Raw genomic sequence first — 14,014 nt, forward strand, 5'->3', positions numbered from 1 at the left:
AGATTGGGACTCTACTCATTGGAGTTCAGAAGAATGAGAGGCGATCTTATTGAAACATATAAGATTGTGAAGGGGCTTGATCGGGTGGATGCGGTGAGGATGTTCCCGAGGATGGGTGAAACTAGAACTAGGGGGCATAATCTTAGAATAAGGGGCTGCTCCTTCAAAACTGAGATGAGGAGAAACTTCTTCACTCAGAGGGTGGTAGGTCTGTGGAATTTGCTGCCCCAGGAAGCTGTGGAAGCTACATCATTGAATAAATTCAAAACAGAAATAGACAGTTTCCTAGAAGTAAAGGGAATTAGGGGTTACGGGGAGCGGGCAGGAAATTGGACATGAATTTAGATTTGAGGTTAGCATCAGATCAGCCATGATCTTATTAAATGGCGGAGCAGGCTTGAAGGGCCGATTGGCCTACTCCTGCTCCTATTTCTTATTTCTTTAACATGAATTTTAAGTGTTTTATCCGCCAACGCACAGCCGTTGAATGCTATTTTGAGTTACAGGCATCAGGGAAATGAAGTGGTGAGTTAGTGCTGCAGGTGCAGGTATTCACACAGCCCGCAGACTCTAAGGGCATGATTTTTACTTAGAGCCGGAAACTCAGCGGGTGGGTAGATAATCGCGTGGGAAACCGGGAAGCGATTATTTGAGCGATCACAACCAAAATGAAGGCACTTAATTTTGCTTCTCGGCCTCGCATCTCTAAGCTGCACATCGGGCATAATGTGCACCCACATGACACGATGTGAAGTCCACTATTTAAAGGGTCAATGCAAAATGGATTTTGGAGGAGAAAGGAGGAAATAAAGGCATGGAAGCACATGGAGGAAAGGCAGCACCCAGGTTCTCGGACACATCTCTTGAAGTACTGCTGGACGCTTTGAGAAGCAGTTGGAAGAAACCAGGTTCTGCCACAGAGAAGGCATTGCTAGAGGTGGCAGAAGAGGTCAGCAGCAGGAGCATGGTGCCCAGGTCTTGGCTGCAATACAGGCAGCGTTTTAATGACCTAGCCAGGTCAGGAACAGTAAGTACATTTGCTGATTGAACAACATCCTCTCCCCCTCGCTCTGTGTAGGCACACCCACTCCATCATATCACTCCTCACACCCAGTTAAGTTCCAGCATCAACCATCCTTCGTTTTCTGTGTACTTCCTCACCTCCCCATTCATGCACCCACCACTGCCACTCACCCCAATCCTGATGCAGTGTGATGCATCTGTCTGATAGTCACCCTCTGATGCATCTGTATGATAGTCAGCCTCATCCAAAGCGATGCATCAGGTGAATAGGCACCTTCAGTCACTCACAGGTCTATTCTTTCTCCCCTTGTAGGAGAAGAGAGTGCAAAACACAAGGGAGAGGATGAGGACTGGAGGTGGACCACCATAAATAGTGCAGCTAACAGAGTGGAGGAGGAGGCCGTGGAAATAAGTGTGACAGTTATATCCCTATCCATCGAAGATGGAGATACTGGGAACCCACAGATGGCTGGTGACAGAACTTTAACATGCTTCACACATATGATGAATTTATTTCATCAATGCCTGAATTGTGATAGATCTCAGTATGGTGATTGGAAAGATCGTTACTTTGCCGATGAATAACTAATATTGCTTTCTGTTGTCTTCCACGGCCTTGAGTTCAAGAAGAATGTAGCAAGATGGAAGACATCGATTCCTCAGAGGACCTCATTGCTTCTGAGGGTGCACCATCACAGGACACGTGCACCAGCGCAGATACTGGCACTTCAGTGGCTCCTGTTAGACAGATAGTTGGATTTTCACCTGGTGATTCACAACTCACAAGTGAGCATGAGCAGACACTGGTGGCAGGAGCAGCTGTGGAGAGACTGTGTTGGGGGGCAGACTCCTCCCCAAACTCTGCTCAGCTGGACACAGATGCTGAACCTCAGAGGCCATCGTTGAGAAGGAGAATGATTGAGGTACAGATTCAACTTTGAGATGTACTGGAAAAAGTGCCATGCACATTCTCCACAATAGCGGAGAGGATGGAGGAGTCCAACTCCCTCGCTAGTGGATTGTTGTTGCAGGTAAGTGCAAGAATGTCTGCAATGGAGAGAGTGGCTGCATCCATGGAGCTTCAAGCACGGCCCTCAAATGAGTCTGTGCAGGCCATGACAACAGCCATGCAGACTTTAGATGCCAACATGTCTGCCGCCTTCAAAGAATGACAGATACCTTATCCATGGCCTTACAACGTGGCACATCTGTTCACCAACCTGCTGTCCAGCAGAGTGGTGGGAGTGATCTGGCACTGGCCTGGGAGAGGGATGATGGCAAAAGGGGAAATGGAAGTGGGATCACCATTCAAAACACTCCCATGTCTCACCCATTGCCCCACTCAACCTTCAACCAGTACCCAAAATGCTGCCTTTTCTCCCAATGCCCGAGTCTGCCCCTGCACAGGTGCAGGTGGAGCAGTGTTTGGCGGAGCCCTTACGGGTTCTAAAACCCAGAGGTCGTAGGCCATTAGCATCTCAGCAGTCAGGGCAGGGATCTGAGCAACCTGCTACTACCTCTGCTGAAGCCACAGGGGATGCACCACATAGACGCGGTAGAAAGGTAAGGTTCAGCTATTGTAGTTCACCGAGGGTATGGACAAAGGTGTTTGCAGAAACGTCGTGTTACTTTATCATTTTTCTTACATTGGCACATTAAACTTATTGATTATCTTCACTTCCACATCTTGGCCATTATGATGTCCTGAGTGTGAAGTCGTCCTTTCGTTAGCTTCATCATGAATGCCAATACATGGTGGGACCCATTGGGTGGGTGTGCAGTGGGTGTATGCGTGATTGAAGGACTGTTTTGTGCAAAGAGTGGGAGTGGGGTTGGTGATTGTTCATGGTGGCCTGAGTATCTCAATATCTTTATTTTGCAACTCTCACTGTGAGAACCTGTTCGAAATCAGGGCAACCCTGGCATCACGGGCAGCAATGTGCGCAGCCAATCTGGCGATGGGTGCCCCATCTTCATTTTCCTCCTCCTCGTCCTTCTCGCACTCTTCTTCAATTATGTCATCATCAGAGGATGATTGACGAGCGCCGTCGTCGTCCTCCACCTGTAAACCTCTCTGCTGTGCTATGTTGTGCAGGAGTAAGCACACCACAATTATTCTGGACACGCTTGCTGGCGAGTACTGAAGGGCTCTTCTGGACCTATCTGGACACCTGAAGCACATTTTCAACATGCCGATGGCTTGCTCAATGACTCACCTGGTGGTCATCTGGCTCTGATTGTAACACTCTTGCGCCTCATTGTGGAGTTCCTCACAGGTGTCATGAGCCAAGTTTGCAGGGGGTATTCCTTGTCTCCAGTGAGCCAGCCCTTAAGTCTGTCTCCTGTCTGGAATGTTGGAATCGGGCAAAATGAATGAATCATGACAACTGCCAAGGAATCTGGCACACACCTGCAGAAATCACTTCTGGTGGTCACACACCAGCTGTGCATTGATGGAGTGATAGCCCATTCGGTTTATGAAGACGCCTGGCTCGTGTGGTGATCCTTAGATTGCCACGTGTGTGCAATCGATTGCACCCTGCACCCGTGGGAAGCCAGCTGGAGAGGTGAAACCCACTGCCCGCTCGTTCTGGCTATTGTTGTCGCGGGGGTAGTTCACGTAATCGGACGCCCTGGCAAACAAGCCATCCGTCACCTGCCTCATACGCTTATGTGCAAACAATTGACACACCCTGGAGATGTCACCGGTGGTGCCCCGGAAGGATCCGGAGGTGAAGAAATTGAGGGCAGTGGTGACTTTAACTGCAACGGGCAATGCATGGCCACCAGGTCCAGCAGGGAGCAGCTCTTCCTAAAGGAGGCTGCAGATGCCTATGACCACCTGCTGACTGAAACTGAGCCTGCGTAGGCACTGCTCTTCAGAGTTCCGGGAAGCTTAGCCTCTGCCTGTATACCCTCTCACGTGGGTAGTGCTTCCTGCGATGTTGGCCCCTCTGTTGGTCCCCTCTCTGCTGTTCTCCACTCAGCTCTTCTCTCTTCTGTTCTCCAAGTCCTTGGTGCACACCTCTGTCTTGTGCACCAGCAGATCCCAACACAGCACGGCATGGCTGACGTGGATGGTCATTTTCCTCCTCGTCAGAATACATCCATTGCGCCCCCCCATTCTGATCTTGTCAATTTGAGAGGCTCCAAAGTCTCCCTAAAGCTGCCTCGTCGAAGAACTCTCAGCCGAAGACCGTTTGCCTGAGAGACCAGCTGCATTGCTTGAGCTTTTATTGAGATGTGTCAATCGCAGGCTTAAAGGGCCAAATCAACTCCTGCATGATTCTCGCCTCCATTTCACTGGCTAGTTTGAGAAGTCATGGGAAACCTGTGCAGGTAAGGTAAAATTAGTTTCAGGTTCAGAATCCAGAAAAAATTACCTACCATAAGTATTTGAAGTAGGTAACTTGCCCCTTTAACAATTCGGATGCGACCTCCGGGTTTCGGATGCGCACATGCTCATCCAAATGCGCCTGGGTTAAACATAGAAACATAGAAAATAGGAGCAGGAGTAGGCCATTCAGCCCTTCGAGTCTGTTCCGCCATTCAATATGACCATGGCTGATCCTCTATCTCAATACCATATTCCCGCTCTCTCCCCATATCCCTTGATGCCTTTTGTCTCGAAATCTATCTAGAATTTGTCAGAATTTTATATGTTTCAATGAAATCCCCTTTCATTCTTCTAAACTCGAGTGAATACAGGCCAAGTCGACCCAATCTCTCCTCATACAACAGTCCTGCCATCCCAGGAATCAGTCTGGTGAACCTTCGCTGCACTCCCCCAATGGCAAGTATATCCTTTCTTAGGTAAGGAGACCAAAACTGCACACTATACTCCAGGTGTGGTCTCACCAAGGCCCTGTATAACTGCAGTAAGACATCCTTGCTCCTGTACTGAAATCCTTTTGCAATGAAGGCCAACATACCATTTGCCTTCCTGGAAACCCGGAAGTGAGTGCATTGGAGCTGGGTTGCAGTCCCACTGATGAAATCTACAATTTTGACTACTCACCTGCCCCCAACCCACTCGTTCGTGGGGGTCAAAAATACCCCCAAACTGTCCAAATCTTTTAGACTGCCCATGGCACAACATGAAAACTTCAACCAAAGTAAATTCCAATTTATTACAACAATATGGTTTAACCCCATCCTCATAAGAGTACCCTTCTGCTGCAGCTGTGTTTAGTGTCTGTTTTTCTACCATTTCCCACATTGCTGCCTTTCTATAATTTAATATGACTGGCACTAAATTAGGTTGTCAAGTTTGTGCTAGTCATGTCAAATTATAGGCATCTCTGTACTGGGGATTCACTTCCAAAAGGATCTCTGTTCAGTCTGGCCAGAATAATTTGTATATTACCTTTCTTTACAGATGACCCAGAGAGAAGGCTTTTATTCAATCAGCCCTGCCTGGATATGACATTATGCCAGAGTGAAAGGACATTGTGCTAACCTATAGAGCCATCCTGCTCCTCCTTATTAAGAATGATGAAAACTGTTATAGTAGCCTAATCTCTGTATTGCAATGTTTGTTTGATGTGCTTTTAGTGATATATTAAGCATGAGCTATAAAACCTAATTTGTTTTACTTTCAGGCCCAATTTGGTCGAAGGTGGACAAAGATTGCGAAGCTAATTGAATCACGGACAGTGCTGCAGGTGAAAAGTTATGCCAGACAATATTTTAAGAGCAAGGTGAGCTTGGGTAAAGATAATTTTGGTTTTATCCCCCTATTTTCAGGTCCTCCTCTTGTAAAGTTCCCAAGTTTTGCTATGGTACAATCCCATGAATGCACAGCCTTCAGGTACCTCACCCCCATAGCTATTCTTCATTTATGTGTCTAGACCACAGGCCTCAATATTGGGGGGTGTTAAAAATTTCAAAGCGGGGAATGCTACCCGTTGAGAGGTGGGACACTTCATTAACATATTTAAATCAGGCTCCCACATTGCAATTAGGAGCCTGTTTTAAATTTAACAGTTGCCATGCGGGTTTCCCAGGGTTTCTCTCTTTTCTGCCCCCCCCCCCTCCCGTAAATATCGGGGCCTGATGTGGGCGGAATTATAAAATCATGGAGGCATCGAACTGGGCCATATTTTTCCCACCTAATAACCACATACAGGATCGTTGGATAATCGGAACCCTAATTGACTGTTTTTCTGCAGTTCTGATGAAAGATCTTCGACCTGAAATGTTAACTCTGTTTCTTTCTCCACAGATGCGACCTCACTTGCTGAGCTTTTCCAGCATTTTCTGTTTTTATTTCAGATTTCCAGCATCCGCAGTATTTTGCTTTAGACTGTATTTTCTCCCTAATCTGGATTCGCTGCAGCCAGTTGTAGCACCCCCAACTGCTGCCACGGCTGAGAGCAGCTAGCTTGGCACAAATTGGGCCGGAACTTGGGACTACTGGTCCGTGTGGTTTATTACCACACTGAGTAGTACATTTACCAGCAAAGTCATTGGAGAGCTCTGCAGCAACTTTTTATCAGGAAAGTGGTTTTGCGACCAGCGTGATAATGTCAAATAGGAATTTAGATCTTAGTCACTCTTTGTGAAGGTGGCACGTGTGGCTCCACCCCATTAGGTTATATCTGGTAGATCTTACCTTTGCTGAAGCAAGTATTGATACTTTAAAACTTGTACAGTCTATGCCTCTTAATTCAAAGTGATGTAATTCAAATGATTTGATAATTCCATTTTTTTAGTACTAAATTCCTATGTTATTTATGTTAATTCATGTTTTTGGATAATTCAAATGTTTATAGTACAAAAATTGATGTGAATTATACACATTATGCAAACTATGTTTCACAAAAAAGAGACATTGAAACTGTGGATTAAATTAGTAAATGCTTTTATTATTTAATGAGAAGAGGCAATATAAACTAAATGGTACAATTGTAAAGGAGGTGCAGGAACAGAGAGACCTGGTGATGTATGTGCAGAAATTTTTGAAGGTGTCAGGACAGGTTGAGAAAGCAATTAAAAAAAGCATATGGGATCCTCGACTTTATAAATAGAGGCATAGAGTACAAAAGCAAGGAAGTTATGTTGAACCTTTATAAATCACTTGTTCAGCCACAGCTGGAGTATTGTGTCAAATTCTGGGTACCGCACTTGGGCAAGGATGTGAGAAAGGGTGCAATAAAGATTTACTGGAATGGTTCCAGTTACGTGGATAGACTGGAGAAGCTGGGGTTGTTCTGCTTAGAGCAGAAAAGGTTAAAAGGAGATTTTTTGGAAGTGTTCAAAATCATGAAGGGTTTAGATAAATAAAGAGAAACTGTTCCCATTGGCGGAAGGGTCGAGAACCAGAGGACACAGATTTAAAGTGATAGGCAAAAGAACCAAAGGTGACATGAGGAAAAACATTTTTATGCAGTGAGTAGTTATGATCTGGAATGCGCTGCCTGAAAGGGTGATGGAAGCAGATTCATCCGTGGCTTTCAGAAAGGATTTGGATAAATACTTGAAGGTAAAGAATTTGCAGGGCTACGGGGGAAGAGCGGGGGAATGGGACTAACTGGATTGCCATTATGTAAACATTCTATGATTCTATCAGTGTGATATTATCGCTTTTCAAAACTTATTCACCTTACAAGTCATAACACAGCCGCGATGTTGTCACTTGGGGGCTATTTAGTTGCTTGTCATTTACAAAAGTAACGTTTCACACCGGATATAACATTAAAAATGCTAAAAATGTAAGCAAAGCATATAAACTCTATATCGGGGTTATTCGCCAATTCTTTGTTGAGCATTCGGGAGCTGCTTTTGTGAATACTGTGATAGGTTGCACCAAGGAATGATGGGACATAGGTCTGTGCTACAATTCCCCACACTAAGTTTTTGATTTCAAAGTGTCATAGTGGGCAGTTGCCAAGCGGAGGCTAGGTAATATTCCACAGCTGATAAAGCCACGAATAGAGGCCCAGAGATGTACAGAGGAGCAGAGTAACAGGTTAAGGGAATGCCAATAATGGCCTTCCGGATTATTGTGAATACCTGTTTTGTATTAAATCTAGACTAATGCTCACTATGAGAAAATAAATTTCATAAAACTATATTTGAGGAACTTGCCTTCAAATTGTAAGCTAAAAGTTATGGGGCACTGTGCTTCAGAGACCTGTATTTAGTCTCGGAGTCCAAGCCTGACTAGCTGATGGATTAGATTGACCTGTTTGTACATAAGTCTGCAGCCTGATGAAGGGGTGACAATCAAATTTGTCTCAACTATAGTAGTTCTAAGATGAATTACATACATGTTTTCCAAAAAGTGAGAGCTTCACATTTCCACGGTGCAAAGAGTTGAATTTGAATCATAGAATAATACAGCACAGAAGGAGGCCATTCGACCCATCATGCCTGTGCTAGCTTTTTAAGAGTTATCCAATTAGTCCCACTCCTCTGCTCTTTCCCTGTAGCCCTGCAATTTTTTCCCCTTCAGTTATTTATCCAGTACAAAGGATCATTGCTGCAGTACATTTGTTACCATAATTTTGAGAAAACTCAGTATATGTAAATTGTAGTTGAAAGTGATTATAAGTACAAGCTGTTGAGAGAGTGGACATTGATAATTGTGTAAGAGGCTGGAACTTTGTGTCATTCATGTGAAATTTGTATTTTTAAAAATTCCATAGGCAAAAAATGAAAAACCTGTGGAAGAGGCGAGTATTTGGACTGCCAAAACAACATTTGTTTCTGGAAATGGAGCCAGCCTATTGAAGATAGGACCAGGGCCCTATAGCACTACATCATCACAAGGTCATGCTTATCCTACTGTCAATACTGTTAAGATTGAGCATATGTCTGGCGATGAAGATGTGGATGTCATGGATGAAACAGAGAGTGACAGTGATGGCCTTCAGGAGCAAAAAGGAACAGAAACTCAATCTGATTCAAAGAGCGATGAACCTGAGGTGAACACCTATGGTTACAGTGTTTCTGAAGTAGATGACTCCTTGGTTATTTCTCCCACTTCTGCTGTGACCTTGCAAAAGTGTTTACAGATGTCAGACATACAGGAAGTATCCAAGCTTGATGAAACAACTAGTAGTAACACTGATAATGTGAAGTCCGTGATTGATGACAGTCAAGGAGATGAAACATCAGTAAAAAGAGCCAATGCAGACTTCATAGGTTACAGCAAATGTGGACGTCCTATGGAGACAACTAATGACAGATTAGTAGTGCAAATACCAAATTTTCTAGAGTTTAAGCAATTAGAGGAAAAGGAGGAAATCCAGAATGATATCTGTGCATACAGTTTGCCAGAATCAGTTTGTGAAATGGAAGTGGACGAAGAGAACTGTGATAGTGAAGAAGGGGAGATACTGAAACCCCCTGCACAGGAAGTAATATTAGACAAAAACGTGATCACAGAAGACGAGAAACAAGCTATCCCCGAGTTCTTTGAAGGGCGCTCATCAAAAACGCCAGAACGTTTTCTGAAAATTCGCAACTATATCCTGGATCAGTGGTAAGAAAAATCAGTTTGTTAAACCTTTTACAAAAATATTTGACAAGATACCTGATAAAATAATCACATTTCAAGATGATTGCTCATTTTGTTATCTCTTTGAAGATTCTGCACCAAAATCAAAAGTATGGTTGGAATTTGGTTTTGAATTATTTCAGTGTGAATCAGCTGATACGATACAGTTCTAAATATTTAAATAATGTTACTTTATAGCTTGATTTTAAAAAAGGTAACATGGTTAAGTATAATCATAGATAAGTACTTACCCATATCCTCCATATCAACTTTTTAAATAAGAATGGGAAGAGAAATCTTTCATGAAGCCCTTAAGCTTTCATTTCAGCCAGTCTCTATGAGCACACCAGGGTAATGTCAACTCGTAATATCCACTCTGCAGAAAAGTACTCCCATTGGAGAATTTTTCCTTGAATCTTCTTATTTTTCTCTCAGTTGGGATTTCCTGGGTCATGCACCTGCAGGCAATCTGGTCCAAGCCTTTTACCAGTCCTGTTCTGAAGCAGGTCAGTGGGCAGTTGGGAAAGTGGCCTGATGATGTTTTCACCTTCCTTCATTTCCCTCTTCCTCTGTCTTGCCTACCTTCTTGGCTTCTACTCAATGCTTCCCCATAGCAACATGGTGGAAATTGTCAACTTTGTGATATGGTGGAGGGAAGGGGGAGTGAGAGAGAGAGAGTCTATCTCCCACCACTGTGTGATACTCTGTATAGTGCTCCAGCTGCAGTGCACTTAGCTGATTTCCCATTCTTTTAGTCTTCAGTGAATGTCACTCAGTTTTACTGGTTGTATTTATCTGTAGGTCTACTTTCTCCTTATAAAGGTCATTTGGTACACAAAGGATTCAAATATTAACTATTCTGCCTCCTTTTTAAATAGATATTTATCATCCTCCAAGTTTCCTCATGGCCACTGCATAGCATTCTCTGACTGAGAGGGCAGGCAAGCAGTCTTTGCCCAGATGCTGTTGAGTATCCAGAGTGCAGCTTGATTTATTTTTAATTTCCTGTCTCCAGAGAAGTGGTTCCTGTTTGTTTAGCACCTCCCAGGCAGATTGCCAAAGATTGGGGATGCATATACATCTTGTGAGGAATCAGCAGGCTGGGGAAACCCTTGTTATACTATTCTGTGGGCATGTTCCCACCTGGGCCAGGCTCCTTTCCCTTTCTTCCCCCCCCTGCCCCAATTATTTTTGCTATCAGATTCATACTTAAGTTTTACAGACCAATTTTTCTGGAATAATATAAAACTGGACGTGCCCTCTCTTGTTCATCTGTTTCCATATGAAATATAAAGCTGCAATACTCAAATGTGCAACTTGCAGCAGCTAATAATTTATCATATTTGACACATCTGGCTTTTTTTTAAAGACACTGTCTCCGGTGTCCCAGTAACTAAAATGCCTGCCAGTCACAGATTGCAGTATGATGGCTTGTGCTTTGTTCCTACAGGGATAAGTGTAAACCCAAATACCTGAATAAAACATCAGTGCGTCCAGGGCTGAAAAACTGTGGAGATGTGAATTGCATTGGACGGATACACACATACCTGGAACTAATTGGAGCTATAAATTTTGGCTGTGGTGAGCTTGTCACCTTTCATTTGGAAGATAAAGATTTTTTTAAAATGCTCAATTTGAATATATTTTCTGTCTTGTTTTCTTACGGCAATGGGCATTAATCTGTAGAGAAAATCCCACGTGTAAAATGAGCATTATGAGAGCTAGTTTTGATGTCTTTTCTATAACCATTTGGTACCATTTCAATAGTTAAAATGATTTCAAAGTGTCAGACAGAGTTTTTCTGGTAGTCTGAAAAACTGATTTCTTTTCTCCTTTCCTCTTTTTAATTTTGTCTTTTCCTTCATTAATTCCATTGTTTTCTTTGAAAACCTTTCCCTTTCTATTACTTTCAGACACAGAAAATCTTTCTGTCTGGGTGTTATTGCTATTCTATCTTATGTTTCCTTTGGGTGGTGCTGTAACTCCTTTGTAGACAACACTACATGTTCCTGCAACTGGGTTGAACTGTGCAGCAATGATATACTGCAATTCTGCACAATGCACCAAGTGTCAGGAATTGGTACTACCTTAGAGATTACAAAAGGAACTGGGAACAATTAAAAACAGCAAATGCTGAAAATCTGAAATACAGATAGAAAATGCTGGAACTGTACAAGTGAGCTAAGACAAACTGTCACACCCAAAACAGTATATTTACAGAAAATATAACCATTACTCTTCTTGATATCGGAACAGCAAGGATGCTTCTCCTATACTAACCCTCAACATAAAATTGATCCTTGAAATATGGTAGCTCACTTTTTACACGGTCAAACAACACAATGGAGCTTCTGATTAGCTATATGCCTTTGACGGCCTCAGACTGACTGGTGAGCTGGGCTGGAGTTGCCAGATATAAACCCATAACTGGCAGCTCCCAGCTATAGGACCGTTGGTCATTTGAGTTGCAAAGCCCTGCCTCGTCACAAGACTTAGTCAAGTTCTAGAGTTTCTCTCTGCACTTAAAGGTAATTCAAGCAAAAATCCAAAATGCCCACCTAATTTTGTATTTGTATTATTCACCCATGATTTTTCTTGTACAATTTAAAATAGAGCTATGTGACAGTCTTTTGAATTCCTCTCGTGCTGTGTTATCCGTTCTTACCAGCTGCTTCCTCCATGATTCTAGCTGCTCATGGATCACCATGTTCCATACAGTATTTGACTATTTTTATCTGTATAAATCCTTTTAACCCTCAATCCTGTTCCTAATTAGATATTCATCAGGTTCATTTTAAAGGTATTAACTGACAACATTAACAGGTTATAATGAGCATTTATTCAATATATCTGCTAATCTGAGAGCTGGGGAAGGATTTTTTAATCTAGAGGTTTGTTAATTTTATACTCATGCCCTCTAATTGCTCAAGTTAAATCTGCTTGTTATTAATATCCATTCCTCTCATCATATCCCACTCCAAGACCTCAGCAATTTGAAACTTGCTTCTAACACTGTGAACCTCAGCTGGTGTTTGGTACGGAATATCCTGATGAGTTACACTTACGAAATATAGTACTTTTTTAACAGTTAATAAATCTAAAAGTTATACAGTGCAATTATTAAATTCACAGTCACAATTGTCATCAGAAATAGCATATTCACCGATCGTGCCCCATTTAGGTGCTCAGAGATTACTTCTCCAGTAAATATTTAGGTGTGTTTTTCAACAATTTTCTGCACCAGTTTTTCTCCCTATCCTCACCTGAAAGCATTGTATCCTTGTTGGGGTATGGTTCCTTGGTACCTTAATACCTCGTCCAAGTGACTATTATTTATATATGGTACTTGACAGTGAGTGCTGCTTGCTATTTAACCTTGGGAGCATCATAGGTGACATTCTCACCTAATATCCAAACTTGTACTTCCAGCATTAGATAGCAATCAGTTGTAGGAATCTTGGCCAGCTTTATTCTCTGCCCTCATTCATGGGCACTGAGCTTAACTGTAGCGAGGGGTGGGGGGGTTACTTTATTTTGGTCTTACTGCTTGAATCATAATGCAGCATTATAGACTGATTTTATTTTACTGGTGATGGAGAGATCCATAAAATGGACCATAGATCTAAACCACTAAATTAAAAAATTATTTTTTGCTGCCTGTTGACATTGTCATTGAGGATTCACACTGATCAGAATCTGAACTTAACATTATAATATTCCACTATATGGTTGATGGGTTCTTGGTAAAATTGACTTAGTCGTTTGCTTCCACAGAACAGGCAGTATATAATCGACCACGACCTGCAGACCGAACACGTAATAAAGAGGAAGGGAAGGACAGCGTACAGACGTACTTGCTTGCTCAAAGATTGCAGTCCATGGTAAGTTGAATATATGTGGTAACTGCAGTACAACACTGCAGCAGCCTTCTACACCATAATTGTTAAAATGAAGTAGAGTTCTAACATACCTTTTCATAGAATCATTGAATTTTACAGCATCAAAACCATTCGGCTCATTGACCCCATGCCCGATCTCTGAAAGAGCTATTCGTCCACTTAGTCCCTTTCCCTGTACCCTTTAAATTTTTAATTTTCAAACATTTATCCACGTCCCTTTTAATAACTATTGCGAATTCTGCTTCCATCTCTGTTTCTACTAGCATTCCATGTCCTAACAACCCTCTATGTAAGAAAAAACCTCTCCCTTTGTTTTTTTGACAACAGTCTTACATTTATGCCCTCTAGTTACCGACTCACCTACCAGTGGAAACAGTGCTTTTCGATTTAACTTATCCCTCATAATTTTGAACAGCTCTATGAGATCTACTCTTAACTTTCTTTGTTTTGATAAAAAGAACACCTGATTTTTCTAATCTTTCCGCATAACTATAGCCTCTCATCCCTGGTGTAATCTTAATGAATCTCTTCCATTCCCTCTCCACGGACTTGCCATCCTTCCTAAACTAGGGCACCCAAAGCTGGGCAC

General features: G+C 42.6%; 1 protein-coding gene across 2 annotated transcripts in view; it reads left to right on the plus strand.

Moving 5' to 3' along the window:
* mysm1 (Myb-like, SWIRM and MPN domains 1) overlaps nucleotides 1-14,014 on the plus strand; it is an 80,144-nt gene that overhangs the window by 26,712 nt on the left and 39,418 nt on the right. For both annotated transcript variants that reach the window (XM_067990293.1, XM_067990295.1), the window contains 4 exons: nucleotides 5,625-5,723; nucleotides 8,673-9,511; nucleotides 10,977-11,107; nucleotides 13,301-13,407. In XM_067990293.1, the coding sequence (XP_067846394.1) occupies nucleotides 5,625-5,723; nucleotides 8,673-9,511; nucleotides 10,977-11,107; nucleotides 13,301-13,407 (1,176 nt within the window). The remainder of the gene's footprint in view (nucleotides 1-5,624; nucleotides 5,724-8,672; nucleotides 9,512-10,976; nucleotides 11,108-13,300; nucleotides 13,408-14,014) is intronic.

Source organism: Heptranchias perlo, chromosome 9, assembly GCF_035084215.1.
Source record: "Heptranchias perlo isolate sHepPer1 chromosome 9, sHepPer1.hap1, whole genome shotgun sequence".
Classification (NCBI taxonomy): Eukaryota; Metazoa; Chordata; class Chondrichthyes; order Hexanchiformes; family Hexanchidae; genus Heptranchias; species Heptranchias perlo.